The 23,935-nt window shown below is 37.9% G+C and overlaps 1 protein-coding gene and 1 pseudogene across 1 annotated transcript; both read left to right on the forward strand.

The window, feature by feature from the left end:
* The first annotated feature begins 975 nt into the window (after nt 1-975).
* LOC144368572 (rho GTPase-activating protein 29-like) lies at nt 976-20,237 on the forward strand. Its single transcript, XM_078027768.1, has 10 exons — nt 976-1,139; nt 4,125-4,274; nt 4,553-4,668; nt 8,868-9,007; nt 9,735-9,923; nt 10,185-10,322; nt 13,404-13,636; nt 16,361-16,676; nt 16,803-16,911; nt 19,192-20,237. The coding sequence occupies exons 1-10, from the start codon at nt 976-978 to the stop codon at nt 20,058-20,060; spliced, it is 2,424 nt and encodes an 807-aa protein (XP_077883894.1). The 3' UTR covers nt 20,061-20,237.
* Nucleotides 20,238-20,861: 624 nt separating this feature from the next.
* LOC144368115 (endoplasmic reticulum chaperone BiP pseudogene) lies at nt 20,862-23,107 on the forward strand (annotated as a pseudogene).
* The last annotated feature ends 828 nt before the right edge of the window (nt 23,108-23,935 follow it).

A 23,935-nucleotide genomic window follows, 5' to 3' on the forward strand; every position in this document is an offset into this window, starting at 1 on the left:
CATAGTAACCAAAGAGCCTCATTTCTATCTTTTCAGCCCAGGGCTTCTCATCAGGGCTGCCAGAGCTTCTTGGACCAACACATAACCTCCCCTCTGTGTCACCATCAGCCTTGACTAGGTGAAGGAAAAAGCCATTGGCAGACTGTCACTGAGACAAGGGATCCAATCTGGCAATGGCCAGAGGTCCCCCGCCCCCCACGATGCACTTCTGTAGCTTCTGCAGACTGCAGCCCCACTCTGCAGGGTCAGTGCTGGCAGCAAGCTCTGAGGACGAATTGGATGAAAGTGCTATTGAAGTCACCATGGCCTGTCATTTTCTTCCTAGCAGCAGGTTGAGTGCCCTCCCTGGGCCTCCTGGGCACAATGCTCCAAGGTCTCCTTTCCCCTCGCTCATCCTCCTTGGTAATGGTCTGCTTCTTTTTGCTGGCCTCAGCACTGCTGGCAGCAGGGGCTCCAAGAAATATCTGTCAGGCTTTTTTTCTAGGGCATCCACCTGCCTCTGGGGGACTGGATCAGTGCACTTCACAGCTGATAGCCTGTGATCCACAACCGCCCTCATCTGCCGCTGGCCCTGGTTCCACCCCCAGGAGCGCTGGCCAGTGGCTGGTCTCTGGGGGACTTGGCAGTGCATGGCGGGGAGGGGCTTATGTGGCCAGGGTGGTCTTGGAGGTGGCTTGATAGGGCATCCAAGGGCCATGCATGGGGATGGAGGCAGGGAGCTCTGGCCCTCTCTTGCCATGCATTTGGCGGGAGCTCTGGCCCTCTCTTGCCATGCATTTTGGCGGGAGAGTCCTGGAGACTGGAGGAAGCTTAGGGATGAGTGTGGGATGGCGGTGGTTGCCCTGGCGCTGCACTGGGCTGGGGACTGCAGAGATGGCTGCTGACCAATTGCCATCCACGGTCAGGGCGGCCACAGGGTCATGCGGTGGTCCCAGAGGGGAGGCGGCTGCAGGCGGGGCGGGGTCTTCAGGGAGGATGGAACCTTGGGACTGGCGCCCACAAGCGGTTGACGTCAGGAGCGGGCACTATGGGAACCGGAACACTGTGGTCCTGGTGATCAGTGAGCAGTTGGAGCAGGACGTCGACGCTGGGGCAGCTGCTGACCAGAGAGATACTCATGATACTCAGGATACTCACGGGTTAACTTGACTTTTCCTTCTTGGTTTTCGGGTCTTCACAATCGTCTTTCCCAAGGGATCTTTTTGTAAGTGTTGTGACATTTCCTGAAATTTCATTCTGATGAGTACCTAGGTAAAGAAACTAACAAGTGCTGTTCCCTTTTTACTTTTTCTTTACCCACTTCACCTCATCTAGGCCTTGGTTGATGACTACTTTGGGAAGGGGAGGGGGGCTTAAAGGTGCAGGGACACCCTCCTTGCCTTTATTTCTGAGTGCCCCCTCTGTTGCATCTCTATCCTACCTCTTCTCTGTCCTTTCCTTATTACTGTCCCTTCTGTTTCCATTCACCATTTTTCAACCATGACCTTAGCACACAAAGTTAGGGTGTAAATTGAAATTGATAAGCTGGGAGATCCCAACTGCTACAAGGAGAGTATGTCCCTGTGAGGATGTGGCCAGGATACGCCAAGACCCTGTGGGTGATAAAAATCTGGTGTTTCAAGGTCGCCCCCCTTCTGTGAAAACCAAATGGACCAGGACTGTCCTTTTCTTTGAGTCAGACAGGTGCTGGTTTATTTCCCTTTTTCACTACTGTCCCTGCCTTAGAGACCAATGATAGGGTTCCACACTGAGTCATTTGGATCTTTGACATCCCCTGAGTTCTTTGGATCTTTTGGGGGAAGGGAGGAGTGTTAGGTGTTTTGTGAATATTCCAAGACCATTTCTAAACAGCAGGCAGCTTTTTGTTCTATATCAGTTTTGTTCTTTTCTTCTTTGGGTTCACTTCACCTCCTTATTGAGTTTGGGTGTAGGGGTCTCCCTCTTCATGAAAAAGAATTCAAAATTAGATGTGAAGGTGAGTATTTAGGATGAGTAAATAAATCACAGCACATTATACATTTGTGTCTTTGAGATTTAGATCCTTTTCCCTGCAGTGAGTTCTTTAAGCAGTTTGCCAGAAATGCCAACTTAGAAATGCTACTTTATTGTTAGAACTGTGCAAGTGAGGAACAGTGACACTTAAGCCTCATTAGGTTGACAATACCTATAGCTCTGGTCTCATGATTTTGATAAAACCTTTCAGACTGAATTTGAAGAAAGCCCGATGGGCCCAGGTAGAAAAGTTTCAGCCCCCAAGTTGGCAGGATATTGAAGTTTAGCTGAGTTGAAGAATCACTATTCAGTGAACGTAGGGTAACACCAGCCCACTCCACCTCCCGAAAATAGAACAACTTCTCAATTATCATCCCCTTCACCTCCTACCTGCAAAAGTCCTTGACCTAGGAATGTGGGCCTTTACAACTGCTCTTGATCCCAGGGGATTAGTACTACCTTTGAACAAAGATGATTCCCAGAAGGGATTCTGGAAGAATTCTGATGCTCATCCATCATAATTTATTCACCATTCACTCTGAAAATTTAGCAGGGTCTCACTTTATGCTAGACAGACTCCCTTTAAAACCTTTCCATTTAATGAGTGTCAGAATATAATAACAAATACTAGAGCCAAAGGAATGATTATTTTCAATGGAGGGAATGAAGTGATATTTTTGTGTGAGCTTGAAAGTGAAAGGTAACTTTAATAAGCACAGAAGTGGGGAGGCTTTCTGCACAGAATTGCTGGTTATCTCTAATGTCTACCAGGATCTCACTGCTTTGACAGTGCAGCCATGTGCTCTGAGCCATTGAGGAATCTGAAAGAAAGCTCTGTAGGTGGCCAGAATGTGCAGGTGTCTCAAATCAAGCCAGAACCACTTGATTTGAGACAACAAGTCACAGACAATAGCTCTGAAGAGTAGTTGGTTTGCTGTTTCTTTTTAATTTCCCACTCACTTTCATCATGGTGATGAGCCACACACATAAAGATAAATCATGTGTATAAAGAATCCAGGGGATTGATAAAGGTTGGGAGCACATTCTGGTGTTTTCTGTGGAAAGTGGTATGTGTTTTATTAATTGTCTTTATTATTACGTGATAAGGAAATGAGCCACCTTGCTCATAGAGCAGATATTCAGCAATAATGCCTCCCTTGATAAGAGTTTTATTTTTCTTGAAGAAAGTTTCAGGATGTATTGCTGAGAAAGTTTTCAAATGTCACAGTCTTCCTTTTTATTTTATTTGTTGTGGTGTTACATATTGAACCAGGGCTTCAGGCATGCTAGACAAGCACTCTACCACTGAACTACAGTCTAGTCCCATAGTCTTCCTTTGAAAGGAAGAGGTAGGAACTAATTAACATATTTATAGAAGAGTTAGGGAAGGGTAAGTTCAGTTTCAACTTCAGGGTGTGTGCAGACAGAACCTTCCATAATTTTACTTATAATATATTTCTCTAATATTCATTCAGTACCACCATGATGTCACATCTGTGCTTAGCAGGTTAGAATGAATGGCTGGCTTCCACAGGACATTTAGGGGACTCTAGGATTGGTTGAGCCTTGCTGGAGAGAAATGGGAAGGAGAGTGATGGAGCTTATGGGGATGATCTTGACATAGCCCAGAGTAGGTTTGAAGGTAGACTAAAAAAAGAAAAACAAGTTTTTATTATGGGAAATTTCAAACAGTCATGAAAGTAGGCCCAAGAGTATTTGAACTCTGTGTATACAACCTCAGTTTCAAAAATTATCAACACCTGTACAATCTTTTATCTCTACTACCATTATACTTAATAATCCTTAAAAGCAATTATACACAATACATCAACATGGCTGTGTTCCTAAAACATTCTTTATTTATAAAAATAGGCAGCTGCCCTTTATAACCTTGAATTCAACGATGGATAGTGTTAGGTTGTATGTTTAGGTGTGTGGTTCCTGTTCATTTTAGAGTTGACTGAAATAAGGTTTGAGGTTCATCCCTCACATTATGGATATCTGTTGTTTCAGCACCATTTATTGAAAGACCACGGAAGTACTTTGGCATCTCTGTCAGAAATCGGTTGACTGGGATCCAAGGTGGCAGAGTAGAGGAGATCCTGTTTCTAGCTTCTCTGTGCCTGAATCAGAGAAAGCTATCAGGTGGCTTCTCCTTCTCCGGGTCTTGCCTTGAGGAAACACAACATCTCAGCGCATGTGACAGGACTCCATCCAGCGGATTTTCGCAGAATCCACCAGAGCTGTGAACACCAAGCAGAACTCAGAAACTCTGTGTTCAGGTGAGACTCCAGGCTCCGGTCCCAAAGCCCACAGTTTGAGCACAGGTGTGACTCTCAAGTGGGGGAGCAGAGACACCAACTCAGCACCTCGGCGGAGTGGCAGAACTCCAGAGGATGCTCTGCTATCACGCAGGTCCCCAGACCACATTCTAGGCACAGCACAAGGACAGCCCAGCTCCTCCCACCTCACCAGACACCCCGGCTGGGAAAAGGACTGACTCGACCTTTCTCACCATCTTTGGTGGGTGTGGTTACCAGCCGGATCTGTGACTGAACAGGTACCTGGGTTCCAAATCCCCTCCCCCAGCTGTAATAACTCGGTATAGAAACAATCAGCACAAAATCAGCTCTCAGTTGAACAGGAGAGTAGTGCCACCAGGAAGCTGCCCACCTGGTGCGTTTCTAAGGTGGAGGGCATGAGGTCCCCCAGCTGAGACCTGATAAGCAATAGAGGGAAGGGGGCTAAAACCTTAGGAGCAACTCAGAGAGATCAAGATTAGGGAAGCCCAGATAAGACAGGAAGAGCTTTAGTCTTCTCACACTGGTTACCTACACCACCCTGAGGGCAGAGAACCAAGCTTGGAATAGACAACTCCACCTACTGAAAGAAAAGAGAAGAAAAGGGAACTCTGAGAGTATTTTGTTGTTTGTTTGTTTTGTTTTTTGTTTTCTTCTCTTCCATTTTATCCTCTTTCTTTCTCCCCTACCCCTCCTTCTCTGGTCCCCACAACCCCACAACCAAGAACTTTGCAAGAAATAGAACTGAGTGACCAGAATAATATAATATAGGGGAATTGCATAAGCCACCCCTCTTTTATTATTTCTCTCTCTTTTTTTTCTCTTTTTTGCTTCCTTTTTTATTTTCTTCCTTCCTCTCTTTCTATTTCAACCTCCTAATTTTTACTATTTTTACTTCTTGTAATTTTCTAAACAAATATATGTGTTTGTTTTTATGCATTCTACTGTCCTCTCACATATTGTCTCCCCTAAATTACCTCCTGTCTATTCCCCTGCTACTAACCTACTTGATTAGAGTTCTCCTCCAAATTTCTTAAGTTTTATTAATCCATTGCCCTCACGTCTTTCACCCTTAACATAATGTCAGATACCTGACCTCGAGTTCTCTGTCCACCACCAGAAGAAAGTGTACATCTTCTATGAAATTACTGATTATATTTTAAATTATAATTGAATCTAACATTACTAGACATTGAGACTATAAATGTCTTAATAGCAGTAATTTACACATAAGTGATGTATTGTTGATATTGGGAACTGTCAACATTGTCCTTCCCCACAAAGAAGGGATCTTGGAATATACAAGAGCACTACAAATCTATAGGGTAAAAAGAATAACACTTCAGTCCCACAGAGCATGAAAGAAATACCAGCAAAATGAAATGACAAGGAAAGGAAATACCACAAAAAATTGAAGACAATGCATCATTAGAAGAATTTTCAGAAACAGCAGAAAAAAAATGACAGAGAAAGATTTCAGAATTTACATTACTCAGATATTTTGGAATCTCAAAAAAGACATTAGACAACAAATACAGACAGTGAAAGATCACTTTGACAATGAGCTACATAAACAAATCCAAGAAGCAGAAGATAACCTCTACAGGGAGATTGAGGATATATATATATATATATATTTTTAACAGAAATCCTTGAAATGAAAGAAATAATGAACCAAATTAAAAACACAAATGAGAGCATCACCAGCAGAGTATACAAAGACCACAAAGACAAATTATATCATCTTGAAAAGAATGTAGACAAGCACAGCAAAAATGATAAGAAACCACAAGCAGAAAACCCAAGAAATATGCCATAGCATAAAAAGACCAAATTTAAGAGTCATTGAGATAGAGGAAGGCACAGAGGTTCAAACCAAAGGAATGAGCAATCTATTCAATGAAATAGTATCAGAAATACTTCCAGACATGAAGGATGAAATGGAAATCCAAATCCAAGAAGCCTACAAGACACCGAATGTGCAAAATCACAACAGACCCACACCAAGACACATTATTATGAAAATGATCAAAACACAGAAACAGGAGAGAATTTTAAAAGCCGCAAGCAAACAGAATCAGATTACTTATAGGGGTAAACCAATTAGGATAACGGCAGATTTTTCAACACATTCCCTGAGAGCTAGAAGATCCTGGAACAACATATTTCAAATTGGAAATATAATGGGTTCCAAACAAGAATCTTGTATCCAGCCAAACTAAGCTTCAGATTTTAAGATGAAATAAAACTTTCCATGATAAACAAACGTTAAAAGAATTTACAGCTAGAAAACTGACACTAAAACACATCCTTGGCAAAATATTTCATGAAGAGGGAATGAAAAACATTGATAACTGGCAGAAGGAGGTAGTACACTCAAAGAAAAACTAATCAAAGTGGAAACCAAGTCACGTTAAGTAATAAAAATAAACAAATATGACTGGAAATACAAACCATATCTCAATAGTCACCCTAAATGTTAATGGCTGAAACTCACCAATCAAAAGACATAGGCTAGCAGATTAGATTTTTAAAAAAGATCCAAGAATATAATGCCTACAGGATACTCATTTGATAGAAACAGACATACACAGATTGAAGGTGAAAGGTTGGGAAAATCATACCACTCACATATAGTGAGGAAGCAAGCAGGGGTCTCCAAACTCATATCAAATAAAGTAGACTTCAACCAAAGCTAATCAAAAACGATAAATTTGGACGTTCCATACTGTTCAAGGGAACCATACATCAAGAATACATAACAATCATAAATATATATGCCACAAACAATGGTGCAGCTATGTTCATCAAACTCTTCTCAAGTTCAAGAGTCAAATTGACCTCCCAGCACAATAATCTTGGGTGATTTTAACCCACCTCTCTCACCACTAGAGAGATCTTGCAAACAAAAGTTAAATAAACTTCAAGAAATAGTAAATGAATTCAACAAAGTAGCAGGATATAAAGTCAACACCCATAAATCAAAAGCATTGATGTATATCAGTCACAAATCCTCTTAGCAGGAAATGAGGAAAATTCCCCATTCATAATATCCTGAAAAAAATAAGATACCTGAGAATCAACAAAAGTGGTGAAATAACTATACAATGAAATCAACAGAACCCTACAGGGACACAGCCACATCAATGTTTATAGCAGCACAATTCACAATAGCTAAACTGTGGAGCCAACCTAGATGTCCTTCAGTGGATGAATGGATGAAAAAAAAAGTGGCATTTATACACAATGAAATACTACTCAGCCTGATAAAAGAACAAAATTATGGCATTTGCAGGTAAATGGATGGTGTTGGAAAAGATAATCCTAATAAAGTTAGCCAATTCCAAAAAAAAAAAAAAAAACACAATGTCAAATGTTTTCTCTGCTATAAGTAGCGTGACTTATAGTTGAGTTGGGAGGAACAGCATGGGAGGATGAGATTAATTCTAGGGAGGGGTGGGAGGGAAAGAGAGGGTGAAGGGGATTAGCAAGGATGGTGGAATGTGATGGACATCATTATACAAAGTACATATATGAAGACTTGAAATGGGTGTCAACATACCTTATATACAAACAGAGATATGAAAACTTGTGGTATATATGTGTATTACGAATTATGATGCAAAAAATAGAACATATATAATGGCATAAACTGGTGTGAACATACTTTATATCCAGAGATACAAAAAATTGTGCTCTGTATGTGTAATAAGAATTGAAATGCATTCCAGTGTTGTCATGTATTTAAAAAAATAAATGAATTTATAAAAAAAGAAATAGCTTCACTAAATACAAGAGAGTCTACTTTGAATTTTATTTTATTCTGTTGATTTGCATGTTTCTTCCCAGGCCAAAAGCACACTGGCTTGAATCCTGTAGCTCTACAGTGAATTGTAAAGTCAAGTAGTCTAGATTCTCTAAAATTTCTTTGGCTCTCATATATCTTTAACATTTTCATATAAACTTTAGAATCAACTTGTTAATTTCTGCATAAAAACGTGCAGGGTTCTTCCAAAATCTGATATACTCAGCAATAAAAGAGAATAAAATCATGGCATTTTCAGATAAATGGATGGTGTTGGAGAAGATAATGCAGAGTGAAGCTAGGCAAGCCCAAAGAAACAAATTCCAAATGTTCTCTCTAATATAAGGAGGGTGATTCATAGTGGGGTAGGGAGGGGGAACAAGGGAGGACTCTGGAGCAGAGGGGTGGGAGGGGAAGGGAGAGAACATGGGGTTAGAAATGATGGTGGAATGAGAAGGTCATCATTATGCCAAATACATGTATGAAGATACGAATTGGTATGAATATACTTTGTATATGACTAGAGATGTGAACTATTGTGCTCTATATGTGTAATATGAATTGTAATGCATTCCACTTTCATAAGTACATAAAAATATGTTTTATAAGAGATCAATAAATGAGATGCTTTTAATGTTAGAAATGCAAAATAATAGCTTTTTGTAATATGTAAGTAATCTCAAAGTCTAAAAATTCTTCCAAGTACAATATCATGTGGTATATGTTTTTGTCATTTTACCCTTCTTACATACTAACATTTCTGTTGTAAGGACCCAGCTCCTTTGGAACATTTCAGCAATCATTAATGGCAAAAGCAGCTGCCACCCATAAGTTCAGAAAATGGAGATGTCCAGCAAGATGTGGATACTGTGAACGCATTGTCATATTTCGAGGTCTTAAATGCGAAGAGGTAAGATCTTTTGGGAATCACAATTTTTTCTTTTGCTATATACTTTTTTGTTATGATTTTACTTATTTAGAGATGTGTGTGTCCACACACAAACACACATTTAAATATATATAAATTTGTTTTTGTACTCCTGGGAACTAAATTCAGGGTCTTGCACATGCCATATTTTTAGAGAGAGAGAAGAGAAAGAGAGAAGGAGAGGGGGAGAAAGAGAGGGAGAGAGAGAGAGAGAGAGAGAGAGAGAGAGAGAGGGAGAGAGAGATTTTTAAAATATTTATTTTTCAGTTTCTGGTAGACACAATATCTTCTTTTAAATTTTATTTTTATGTAGTGCTGAGGATCGAACCCAGTGCCCCGCGCACACCAGGCGAGAGTATTACCGCTTGAACCACATCCCCAGCCCATCTACCCTTTCTCAAAATTGTGTTTTGAAATGGGTTCTTGCTAGATTGGTCTGGCCTTCAACTTGTGAAATTCCTGTTTCAACCCCTCAAGTAGTTGGAATCATGGGCATATGCCATCGCACCTGGCTTGCCAGTACATGTTGAATAAAGTCCCACAGTTTATTTCTGTAGTTTTCTTCTTTGTTTTCCTGTGAAATGTAATTCACAAACCACAAATCATACTTTTTAACATATTTTTGTCGTTATTAGTCGGCCTGTATTTTGCTTAGTTGTGAATAATTTTAAGGTGAGTCAATCAGTTTTCAAATATCATTTTCTTATAGTGTCTTCTTGTCTGCCATAAAAAATGCATGGCAAACTTAACCATCGTTTGCGGACATCGGAGACTTCCGGGGAAAATGCACTTATTTGGAGCAGAATTGTCCTGTGTTGCCAAAAAGGAGCCAGATGGCATTCCTTTCATAATCAAAATGTGTACTTTAGAAATTGAAAAGACTGCCTTGTGTTTACAAGTATGTTGTTTACTCTTAAAACTCTAAAAACATAAATGCCTTTTTAATGAAAAAGAGACTTTAAGAAAATCAGCACTCTCCATTTGTAATAACTAAATTTATTCACATTTATTTGGAAAATGTTAATTTATTGAACTTCAACTTGTATTTTTTAAATATTAATAAAAATTGAAGTAGATACATCAACTCTGTCTAGATGTCTGCATTTAGCCCTTTGTACTAAAGTAAAATATTGCATTCTCTTTTTCTTTTCTCTTCAAGGGAATTTATCGAGTGAGTGGCAACAAGGCAAAAATCGCAATACTTTGTCAAGCTCTGGAAAACGGAAGGCATTTAGTAGACCTGACCGAATTTTCTTCACACGATATCTGTGAAGTGTTGAAGTTTTACCTTCAGCAGGTGAAAGTTTTATTCTAAACCTACCATCAAATGCAAAGAGCAAAAATATTTTATATTTCATATTTTTCATTGGTATAGACTATGTCATCACCCCTCTCATTATTCTGAGATTTTATAATGATGTACTTTGATGTGGATATATTTCCATCCAGTATTCTGGCCACTCCACGAGCTCTGTCAGTTTTGAGCACTTTAGTTCTTGGAACTTTTCTTGATTTTTATTGCCATTCTCCCACCCTTGTACTTGAAGCTCTTGTTTGGAGATGTGTGTGTACACATACATAAACACACATATAAATGTTTATAAATTTGTTATTTGTACCCATGGGGATTAAAAATTCAGGGTCTTGCACTTGCTTGGCAAGCATACTTGTTCCGCAGTTCTCTTACTTTTTCTTTATTGTTTTTTTTTCTTCAAAAACTTTCTAAGACAGTTCCTTGTCTTTTTCTTCTTGAATAAGTAAATTACTCCATTTGTGAGATCATGTTTTAATATTCAAGAAGTCTGATTTTCTGTTCTTTTGATAACATTTTTTAAATGATTATATGATGCTCTTTTATTGTGCATATTCATAGATTTTTCTCATTAAGGGTTCTTTTCTCTATTTGGCCTCTAACCTCTGTAGAAATACAATGTGACCCTCATATATAACATTAAAATTTCTATAGCAACATAAAAATTAAAAATAAAGTGAAGCGAATTTTAATATATCATTTAACATTTTGAATATCTAGTTTTTCAAATTATGAGGTATTTTGTTTATTTATTTATTTGTATTGCAGCTCTTCTTCTTTGAAATCTGGTATCTATTTTTCAGTTAGAGCACATCTCAATTTAGATCAGTTGCATTTCCATTGCTCTTTCACCATATCTGACTAGTTGCCAGCATATTGACAGCATCATTTTACACCTTCAATTTGTTCTTTTTCTACCCATTTTGATTTTTGTCTTTCATGGTGTCTATTTACATGAGTTTGGGCTTGAAATCACTTTGGAAGCACTTGAACACACATCAAGGCTTTTTAAAAACTTTGAACTTTACTATAAAGTGGTCTAGGTGGACTGTTTGGTATATGCCTAACTACATGTCTCTAGTTCCCTGTTCTGGCACTGGTGTGGTCCTCCTGGGAAGGCATTTTTGTTAATTTTGATGGACACAATACTTTTAATTTTTTTATTTTTATGTGGTGCTGAGGATCAAACCTAGTGCCTCACACATGCCAGATGAGTGCACTACCACTGAGCCACAACCCCAGTCCCCCAGGAAAGGGTTTTTTCCTTGCCTAGAGATATAGTATCAATACTGTGGGAGCCAGGGTTACTAAGACTGTAGGATCTGTACTTTCAGTGTGCATATAGCCAACATATCCCCATTTGAAGACAGTTACTTCTCTGTTCCTTATGTTTGGCATTGCCTCGATTCAGAGAGCCTCTGTCTCCCATTGCCCAGAGAAAAAATTTCCAGAGTTTTAGAAAGGAGATTGCCCTAGTACATGGAGTGGAGACAGGATTCTATAGAGAGCTAGGCTTTCTCAGCTGGCCCACCTGCAACCTAAGCCAAGATCACAGGACCTGGTAGTGATTGTCCACATCCCTTTAGGATTCTGAAAATCATGTTGAGTGACAAAGGGTCAGTTCTCTTGGAAATGCTGCATCAGGACTTATTCATCTGCTCTTCTACTTGTGAATTGTTGCTTATTTTTTCTCTATTTTCCTAGTCCTTATGAGCCTAGTGTATTTTAGTGGAATTGCAGGAGAGAAAGAAATTAAGTATAAATTGCTGGATTTACAATGTTAGCCCAGGAAAGCATTGATTACCCTTTAATCACATTCTACAGACCCCTCAACTGAGAAATGGAGGTTGATACCTTTGAATGACTGGAAGTCTCATAATGTGTCATCCTTAACCTTGTTTAGTCAGTAAGGGAGAGGAGATGAATTGGGTCCAATACAATAAATTTGCATTCTGTTGAGGAATTTTTTATGTCTAAGACTTTCATTTGGGAAAGTGTGCTCAATTCTTGCAATAGTGTTAGAGAGTAGCCTTTATCTGACTCATTGACCTAAAGCTCCAAGAGGTGATGTGACTTGCTTCAGATCCCAGAATGGTGAAGATAGAAACTGATCACAAGGCAACACCTTAACTTCCCACAGATATTATAGGACATCAGGTAGCTAACTGTTCACTGAATTTTCTATTGTAGATCAGTAGAAACATTGAAATTCATTATGGCAGTGGATATGTGTAGTAAGAACTACTTCTTTTGATCTATTCATGGCAAATCAGCCTGTTTTAAAGTTTCATGAGATGTTGACAGTATGTTTTTGTAGGTCATATTATCTTGTGCTGATCTTCATTCTTGCCCAAGTAAAATCTGTGCCCTTTAGCACTTTGATATTTTTACCCCTTACTCATAAAATCCATGGGTTTCTGATTCATTTTATACATTTTGTTCACTATTCTATGTTTGTTCCAGTAAAACAGCTGAAGATTGTGCTATTTGGGGGGCAGATGTGAATATAATGTGTTTAGGATAGAGATGAAGAGTTTTAAAATCCCATAATGAAGCTTAAAGCTTAAACTTCATTTAAAGTTTAGAATTTCACTCATTATCTATTAAGTTGTTATTAACATAAGTATAATTGATAGTCAAGATTTTGATTTGCTTTCTAAGTCACTTCTCTACCAAACATATATATTTTATTTTATGGGCAGGGATGAAGCTGAGTACTAGAGTGCTTGCAGAGCATGCTTGAGGTCCTAGGTTCAATCTCCAGTACTGAAAAAGATATCAATAAATACAGATTGACTTTAGAAAATTTTGTTAATCTAAAGGGACATGCTCAATTATTTGAGCAATTCTCACTTATAGTTGACTGTAACAAAGAAAACAGGCAGAAGATTTTTTGAAAATATTTATTTTTTGGTTGTAGCGAAATGCAATACCTTTATTTTGTTTATTAATTTTTATGTGGTGCTGAGGATCAAACCCAGGTCCCCTCATGTGCTAGGCAAACACTCTACCTCTGAGCCACAACCACAACCCAAAGGTATTTTTAATATAATTTTGTTTATTTAGCTACCAGAACCACTGGTTTTATTCCAATGGTACCAGGAATTCATGGAGCTTGCAAATGTCATCCAACATATTAACCAAGAACAGGACACCAAAAGGGACAACTCTGAAGACAACACATCTCCAAATATGTGTACAGAAATCAACCAAATTGTTCTCAAAACCAAGAACCTTCTAAGAAAATTGCCACCGTCCAATTATAACACTCTACATTACCTTATCATCCATCTTAGGAGGTAAGAATTTTTATACCATCTTAGCCATTTTTAATTGAACAGGGCAATAGTATTCAGTACATTTATATTGTTGTGTTATGATTTTCAAAATGATTTTTAGGATGTTTTTATTATGTGTTGGGAGAGGGAGACATTGAATACATGTTCATGCAGCAAACATGGTTCCCTCAGATGCTTTCTGTGTGCGAGGCTCTGGCTGGGGAAAGTAGGATGGAAATATAGGGTTTCTGCTATTTGTGGGCTTATCCTCTTGGGGTACAGATCTGTATATAACCACAGTTCACCATCATCCTTTTTCTAGTAGCTGTGCACAGCTTGTAGGCATGCAGAGGAAGTTTTGGGGGTAGGAATACAGCAGAAGAGGCAAAAGGCCTTGTGTTTGATTTTAAGAACTGAGTGGTGATTTGGTAGTGAACGTGCAGAAGAGCATACGAGGCAGAGAGAAACAGACATGGAGACACAAGAAAGCATTTTGCATTTAGAAAATTTGATTTCATTAGGCTACAATATAGCAAGCAGTAGCAGGAACTGTGCTACCCTTCCTAGAGACTTGATAAAAAATTTTACCTACCTGGCAGATTAGTTGACCATGTTGTTTCTATACCCACTAAAGAACTTGGAGTCAGGAATTTCACATATTCAGATTTGACTGCTAGAGCTTTCTGACAACAATTAAGATCTCCTTTTTAATTTTTTTTAAATTTATTTTTTGTGGCTGGAATTGTGGCTCAGCAGTAGAGCATGTGCAAGGCCCTGGGTTTGAACCTCAGCCCCACATACAAATAAATAAATAAAATAAAAATTAAAAAACTTTTAGTAGTTCAAATCAGTTATACATGACAGCAGAATGCTTTTCAATCCATTGTACACAAATGGAGCACAAATTTTCTTTTCTCTGTACATGATGTAGAGTCATACCACGTGTGCAATCATACATGTACTTAGGGTAATGATGTTTGTCTCATTCCACCATCTTTCCTACCCCATACCCCTCCTCTTCCTTTTCTCTCCTGAGCCCAATCAATGTTTCTCCATCCCCAGAGACCCAATTATGTATCAACATTTATTTATCAGAGAGAATTTTGGCCTTTGATTTTGGGGGATTGGCTTACTTCATGATATTCACCAACTCCATCCATTTACCTATAAATGCCATTATTTTATTCTCTTGTAATGCTGAGTAATAGCCCATTGTGTATATATACCACAGTTTTTTTTAAGCATTCATATTTTGAAGGGCTTCAAATTATTCCATGAAATAGAAGAGGAGGAAACCCTTCCAAACTCATTCTGTGAAGCTAGTGTCACCCTGATACCCAAACCAGCCAGAGACATATCAAGGAAAGAAAATTTCAGATCCATATCTACCTGATGAACATAGATGCAAAAATTCTCAATAAAATTCTGGCAAATCACATACAAAAACATATAAAAAAATGTATCATGATCAAGTTGTGTATTCCAGGGTTGCAAGGTTGGTTCAACATACAGAAATCAATAAATGTAATTCATCACATCAATAAACTTAAAGAGAAGAAACCTATGATTATACCAATTGATGCAGAGAAAGCATTTGACAAAATACAGTACATTTTCATGTTCAAAATATTAGAAAAACTAGGGGTAGTAGGAATATACCTCAACATAGTGAAAGCTCTCTATGCTAAACCTAAGGCTAACATCATTCTAAATGAAGAAAAATTGGAAGCATTCCATCTAAAAATTGTTCAACATAATCCTTGCCACTCTAGCCAGAGCAATTAGATGAAAGAAATTCAAGGGAATACAAATAGGAAAAGAAGAACTTAAATTACCATTCTTTGCCAACAACATAATTTTATACTTGGAGGATCGAAAAAACTCCACCAGAAAACTTTTAGAATAATAAATGAATTTGGCAAAGTAGCAGGATATAAAATTAATACCCATAAATCAAATGCATTTCTATACATCAGTGATGAATCCTTTGAAAGACAAATAGCAAAACTACCCCATTCACTATATATATATCACAGCTTTTTTACCCATAGATGAATCTAGTATCATCCTGATAGCTAAACCAGACATAGAGATTTCTCTGGATAGTCATAAAAATATTTCTCTGGATAGTCTCTGGATAGAAATAACAAGCTGAGAGTGTTTGAAGTAAAACCAGAACATTGATAGTGGCAATAGAATAGAGAGATGTTCAGGAGAGAGAATCATCTAGGCTAGAAAAGTAGCTGTGGGTAGCTGGGAGTGTGTTTAGCACATGTGAGACACTGGGTTTGATACTCAGCACTGCATAAAAATAAATAAATAAAATAAAGGTATTGTGTCCATCTCTAGGTAAAAATTATTTTTTTAAAAAAGAAAGCTAACTGGGCAGTGAGAGAGAAATTGACAGTGCCAGTTTCCAGTATAAGAAACAGAGAGTATATCTGACATACAATGATGGAGCAATTTTTAGAGGTGTTTTTCTTCCTTCTGCTACTGAGTTCAGTAGTTCCTTCTACTTACATGCATTTTATCCTCATATAGTACTCTGAAACTCAGTTTGGTGTGTGGTAAGTATCATAATGAAACAAAGGATTCTTTCCCTAGACCTACCTAACTTGACCCTTGACAAACGTTTTGTAGTCTTCCATAGCCCGAGTTTTCTCCAACCTTCTCAAGTCATAGTAAACTATCATGAAGGACCTCTATGAGGCACATCTTATACACTTTATGTGTTCTTCTTTTCAGGGTTGTAGACCATTCTGAAGAGAACCTGATGAACTCAAAAAACTTGGGGGTGGTATTTGGACCCTGTATCATGAGGCCCAGGCCTACAACCACTCCTGGTACCATCTCCTCCGCTCTGGTTGCCTATGCCAATCAGGCCCTGCTGGTGGAGTTCTTTATTACCAATGCACAGATGATCTTCGATGAGTCTCTGGAGCCACAAAATGCTTCATCTAATACTGACATTGTTGCACCTCATGTGGATATAAGCCCTCCTTCCAAACCCATAATATCAACAGAACATTCCACAAAGTCACAATATTTTTCTACAAAGCAAGTGAGTTTTGACCATTACAGAATTGGATTAAATTTGTGATGTTTATGTTAACAAGTTAATAGTCTTTGAACTGTTTGCTTTGAGATGTGTTTTGCTTTTAGTTTAAAACTTTTCTTGTATCAATAGGATATTAACACTGCAGATATTGAAATTGAAAATTATGAATTGGCTACATCATTTGAGGAATCAGAATGCAAGCAAAATGCATTGGAAAAATGGGATGCATGTCTCATTGGTGAGTGATCATGTAACATATATCCTTGCATATTTCAAACCTTGCCAAGAAGTCATGATTAAAAACCAAGGTGAGGGCTGGTCTTGTGGCTCAGTGGTAAAACACTTGCCTCTGCATGTGTGAGGCCATGAGTTGTATCCTCAGTACCATATAAAACAAATAAATGAAGATAAAAATATTGTGTCCATCTACAATACTCATCCTTTAAAAAAAAAGGTTAGTTTAGTTGAGGTAAGTTCAAACTTCAAGGTTTTATTAGTTAACTTTTCCAGCCATTGAGAAAGTTTAGTGAATGTCATTTAAATGAATATCATGGTTTATTTCTTTCTTATAAAAGGATATCTTGAAATTCATAAATTATTTTTGTTCTCTTTCTGAGATTTGTTTTCACCTTTACTTCTTTGTCATCAATTAAAGTCAAAACAGAAAAAAGCTGGTCTCCTGAAACTCAAAAAAAAAATAGACTCCTAAAGTTTTTTTGTGTCCCTTTACCTGTGGCCTAACTTTAGCACATTAAGCACACATGTCTTCCATTTTCTTGGCTCCAGTCTTTTTGTTCACTGTTTTTTGATCCTTTTATTTTAGTGAATGGTTTCTGGTAAGGGGGTTGAAAACCTTTCATTCATTACTGCTTTAGTAGAGCTGAATCCGAATTTTTCAATACATAGTCATAAATGTTAAATTTGATATATTAAATTAATGAAATATCAATGAGTGTAGCCTGAGGAAGTCTGAAAACAAAGACAGTCCATTACCTCTCTGCAAAGAAAAGCACTGGACTCACTTATTCCATTTATGTGATTTGATCTTATTAGCACTTCTGTGGTAATGAATCTTGGCCTCATTTAAGCCATAGCTAACAGTCTGAAGAAGGTAAATAATGCCAAGGGTCATGTCCCTAAATTATTGTTGATTCAGGATTTGAAACTCATCCTGTCTCATTCCTAAATGGAACCTTGTTTCACTGTCCCGTGAAATTTGATTTTCAGGTACGTATAATAATAACAATAAATAATTTTAAAATATTTGAAATATTCCTTACATACCAGGTAATTCTGAGCCTTTTCTTTAGAAGATCATTAACACCACATGCCAGCATATCTCCACATAGGAGTTTGTCTTGACAGAAGAAGGCAGGTAGGGCTGGTGCACTAGGCTTGCCCAGGGCAGTACTGGAGCAGGAGCTGCGACATCACCCAGGCAGCTAGAAGTGGTGCTAGAAGTTCTGCAGGACTGTAAATATGTTCTGGTGGTTGCCATCCAACCACAATGGCTCAGCTCCCTTCTATCAATGTGGAGAAGGGTCCAGGACAGCAAATCACATGAGCACTGCCTGGGAAGCAGGAAAGAGAGGCCAGAAGCCTCAGGTGAAGAAGGAGGTCAGATGAGATGATGACCTGCGATCATCATCAAGTGATGCTGCTGTGTACCTCTCTGCAAACCACTGCCCAAGGATATGGGAGAAGGACCAGGTGGCAGGGATGAGGACTGTGGGCTATGAACAAGGCTGTTGGAAAGCCATCAGACCAGTGGCAAGGTATACAGTTGTCTGATGTTTCTCAGCAGGGAGATGAGGATCATGGCCAGATGGCTGCACCTTTCTAGCAACAGGAGCTTCTGGGGTACATGCAGCAAAGAGAGAGTTGGAGATGCTAGGGTTATAGGTGAGAAAATGGACCTAGTGACCAGACTAGAGGAGAAAGAGAAGGAGGTAAATCTGGAGTCTCCAGGACCAGTAGCACAATGGCAATTTTGACAGCTCTTCAACCTTCCTTTGTCCAGAGGATATTGCCATGTATTAGTGGATCAGCTGGGAGAGCATCCAAGTCCTCTCTGGTGTGTTGCCCTCAGTATGGACAGAATGTAGCTGGAAAGCAAATTAAGTGACAGGCAAAGTCCTTGGGATTCAGGACAAGGCGTTTGTTGGTGTACAGAATAGTGTTACTGTTCTAGAGTTACCATTGTCTGCCTGTTGAAATCAGGAAAGTCTTAACACAGAAAATATTGATTCATGGGTAGTATATTAAAACAAGTTATTACAGGAAGTGTTTTTTTTTAATTTTATGTGCTTTGTGACTATTTGTTCTATTAAGTTGAATTTTAAAAAGCAATGCTTTAATTAAAAATGTGCCTTTAATATTGTATGGATTTTGAATTCCTCTGCATAGATGAATGAGAAAAGAATGTTGGAAAAAATATGTAAGACTCTGTGGTTTGAGAGAATGCCCATTCATAAATAACCACACTTCCTTATTAACCAAGCTTCATGAAGTTAAAAAGAAATCTCTTCTTTTTCAGATCACAAAGAACTTGAATCATCATCACAAAAGATGGAAAATATGTGTAAAACCACAAAACCACTTAGTCTGAAATCTGATGTGACAACAAATGATATACAGAGGCCTATGCCAAGCCCCAAGATCAGATGTTTCTGTTTGCCTGTATACAGGTTCCATCTTGCAAGCTCTCCTAATGAGAAAAACAGCAGAAATGTGGGAAATGTCAATTCAGACAAGTTTTGCCAGAATCTTTCCTTTGAAGGACTTAATAGCAAAGATACCTCTACTACTGTTGGCTCCCAAATTAATGGTTTTGATCAGCAGATTCCACAAAAAACTCAGGAACAACAATGTGAACCAAAGTACTTAACTGGGACGAGTGCAGTGATTGTGCCAAGTGTACTCCAGGAAAAAGTGACAATGAGCATCAAGGTTAGTGGTGACCATTCCAACGGTGCCACACAGTCCAACACACCAGCCAGTTCAGCAAGAGAGGCACCAGTGAGACTGTCCTCTCATTCTCACCGTCTTGCTCTTGCAAGAGCACCCAGAATACTGCAGCCCCATCTCAGGACAACATTTTACCAACCACCTACCCCGACCAGCAAAGTCAGGGGGACTGAGGAGAGATCAGCTTCACCTTCAGCAGCAGTGCCTCCTAGCACTGCTCTTACTCCCCTGAGTCATGTGGAGAAATCTGTTCCAGAGGCAGACAGTACATCAGCTTATGCTTTGAAACCAGTTGTTGAGCCTAAAGAGAACTGTGAGGAGGTTGGCCTGCCTGACATGAATCCAATGTGCCAGGGACTCAGGCTAAAACAAATGGAAGAGTTACAAGACCTTGAATTTGAAATGCCACAGTTTGTGTAGGTTGTCAAAATTCAGTTTTTCTTTTTCTTGTTTCATTTTTATGTATTGTGTTTATTTTATGAAAGAATGTTGTAACAGAACCCCTTTTGTATAGGATTGCCAAAGTGTATATTTTGCCTTTTGGCCTGTATTGTGTTTGCTAGTCATATAGAATGATAGTGTTTTAGTCATATAGAATGTTAGTGCTCATTGGTATTGTCTTTAAATTCTGTGTTTTTGAAGTTATGCATAAAATAAGTATTATAATTTTAAATTTAATATAATTTTCTCTATAAAATGATTCATGTAAATGCATCCTTAATGTATAATATTGTTCTCAACAAATAGGGGCAGTAGGGGAAAATGAGCTTTATTTTGGAGCAAACCTGGTGCTGATTCATAAAATGCTTCTGAATGCAAGTGCCTGAAAAATCTTGATTGGGTATGATTATATTTTTTTCCCACATAATGTTCTAGTGCATCTTTGACCACTTGTGTTGTTATAGCATGTATGAAAGCATTGGCAATTCACTTAAATTTTTAAATATTTACATAGTGACCTAAAAGCTTGCGAATCTGTGTTTACTAGCATTCTACTCGTCAATTTTTACATATGGTAATTAATACAATTGTAGAAAGAAAAGGCACTTCAATACTAAAAAGTTTGAGACATTGGCAAAGTCAACACAGACGGACAGAGTTGAGGCATCTCGAGTGTAAGAGACCTGTAACCTCACTCCTCTCAGCTGCGGCCTGTTACTGAATCGTCTGCGACTTCTGGCTGTCTGCTGAGGAGAGCAACTGGCCAACAGCTGGGGCAAGATGAAGCTCTCTCTGGTGGCCGCAGTTCTGCTGCTCCTCTGCGTAGCATGGCTGAAGAGGATGACAAGAAAAGGACATGGGTACCGTGGTCGGCATCGACCTGGGAACCACTTACTCCTGCGTTGGGGTGTTCAAGAATGGCCACTGGAGATCATCTCCAATGATCAGGGCAAGTGCATCAGGCCGTATTATGTGGCCTTCACCCCTGAAGAAGAACATCTGATCCAAGATACAGTCAAGAATCAGCTCATCTCCAATCCTGAGAACAAGGTCTTCCATGCCCAGCGGCTCATTGGCAGCACTGGGAATGACCCTTCTGTGCAGCAAGACAGCAAGTTCTTGCCTTTCAAAGTGTTTGAAGAGAAACATAAACATAAACCATACATTCAGGTTGATATTGGAGGTGTTCAAACTAAGACATTTGCTCCAGAAGAAATCTCTGCTATGAATCTCACTAAAATGAAAGAGACTGCTGAGGCTTATTTGGGAAAGAAGATTACCCATGCAGTTGTTATTGTACCAGCCTATTTTAATGATGCCACTGGCAAGAAACCAAAGATGCTGGAACTATTGCTGGCCTGAAAGTTATGAGGATCATCAATGAGCCTACAGCAGCTGTATTGCTTATGGTCTGGATAAGAGGGAGGGAGAGAATAACATCCTGGTGTTTGATCTGGGTGGTGGAACCTTCTATGTGTCTCTTCTCCCCATTGACAATTTGATGTCTTCAATGTCATGGCCACCAATAGAGATACTCATCGGGGTGGAGAAGACTTTGACCAGTGTGTTATGGAACATTTCATCAGGCTGTACAAAAAGAAGACTGGCAAAGATGTTAGGAAAGAAAACAGAGCTGTGCAGAAACTCCAGCATAATGTAGAAAAGGCCAAGTGGGCCCTGTCTGCTAAACATTAAGCAAGAATTAAAATTGAATTCTTCTATGAAGGAGAAGACTTTTCTGAAACCCTGACTCAGGCAAAATTTGAAGAGAAAACATGAAGCCTGTTCAGAAAGTACTGGAGGATTCTGACTTGAAGAAGTCTGATATTGATGAGATTGTTCTTGTTGGTGGCTCTACTCAAATTCCAAAGATTCAACAACTTGTTAAAGAGTTCTTCAATGGCAAGGATCCATCCTGTGGCATAAACCCAGATGAGGCTGTTGCATATGGTGACACTGTCCAAGCTGGTGTACTCTCTGATGATCAAGATACAGGTGACCTAGTACTGCTTGATGTATGTCCCCTGACACTTGGTATTGAAACTGTGGGAGGTGTCATGACCAAACTGATACCAAGGAACACTGTGGTACCCACCAAGAAGGCAGTTGTCTTTTTTCAGGGGTCCTTTACCTTCTGGGTACATTTGATTTCACTGGAATTCCTCCTGTGGGGTCCCCAGATTGAAGTCACTTTTGAGATTAGATGTGAATGTTATTCTTTGGGTGACAGCTGAAGTCAAAGGTAAAGAGAACAAAAATAAGATTACAATTACCAATGACCAAAATTGCCTGACACCTGAAGAAATTGAAAAGATGGTTGATGATGTTGATAAGTTTGCTGAGGAATACAAAAGACTCAAGGAGTGAATTGATACTGGGAATGAGTTGGAAAACTATGCCTACTCTCTAAAGTATCAGATTGGAGATAAAGAAAAGTTGGGAGGCAAACTTTCCTCTGAAGATAAGGAGACCATTGAAAAAGATGTAGAAGAAAAGATTGAATGGCTGGAAAGCCACCAAGAAGCTGACATTGAAGACTTCAAAACTAAAAAGAAGGAACTAGAAGAAATTGTTCAGCCAATTATCAGTAAATTCTATGGAAATGTAGGCCCTCCCCCAACTGGTGAAGAGGATACAGCAGAAAGAGATGAGTTGAAGACACTGATCTGCTAGTGCTCTAATATTGTAAATACTAGACTCAGAACTTTCCTTAGGAGGAAACTGAGAGAACTGAAGTCTCGAATGTAATTGGAATCTTCACCTCAGAGTGGAGTTGAAAATGCTATAGCCCAAATGGCTGTTTACTGCTTTCCATTAGCAATTGCTCACATGTTTTGGGGAAGAGAGAGAGGAGGAATTGGCTATCTTAAAAAACTGGATATTAAAATGTGGGTCAGGATGTGTGTTCACCTCAGAAATGTTCTATTTAACAATTGGGTCATGCACATCTGGGGTAGGGACTTTTTTCTACCATAAGTGACACCAATAAATGTTTGTTATTTTTTAAAAAGTACTAAAAGTTTGGAACTGTCATAAAATAAAAATTTGTACAGATAAAGCTAAGGGAAAAAACACTATCAGAAGCATTAAAACCTTCTAAAGCCAAATAACTAAACTATATAATTTAAATTATATTTATATATTATATATTATATACTACATATTATAGATTTACATATATATGATATATTATAAGTTGTTTATATATAATTATAATATAATCCATATGTTTTATATATTATATTAATATTGTACTAATATAATGATTTTAATATTCTCTTATTAGTAATAGAAATTATATTATTATATAACGACATTACAATGATATGCAATATCATATGAATTAATATAAATCTATTATATGATATATAATAAATATGTTATATATAATAAAATAATATTATATATTATATGTATATATAATATATATGTATTTCATATATTATATATAATTTATATTAAATACATATGAATCATAAACATTTTGAAATGTAATATATATAATTTATATAATGTATATACTTATATATTTATATATTAATATATATAATTTTTATATAAATATATAAGTATGTTATGTAAATATATTATATAAATTATATATAATATATTATTATGAATATATAATATGAATATATAATATATTTATATATTAATATACATAAAATTTATATATATAATTTATATAATTTTATTGTATGTATATGTGATAAAATAAATGTATTATGTATAATATAATATAAATTAGAATGTTATATAAATATATTGCATATTATATATGTATTATATAATATGCAATACATTTATGTAATATTATAATTTAAATTATATAGATAAATTATGTCTTAATTGGC

This window comes from Ictidomys tridecemlineatus, chromosome 11, assembly GCF_052094955.1.
Source record: "Ictidomys tridecemlineatus isolate mIctTri1 chromosome 11, mIctTri1.hap1, whole genome shotgun sequence".
Lineage (NCBI taxonomy): Eukaryota > Metazoa > Chordata > Mammalia > Rodentia > Sciuridae > Ictidomys > Ictidomys tridecemlineatus.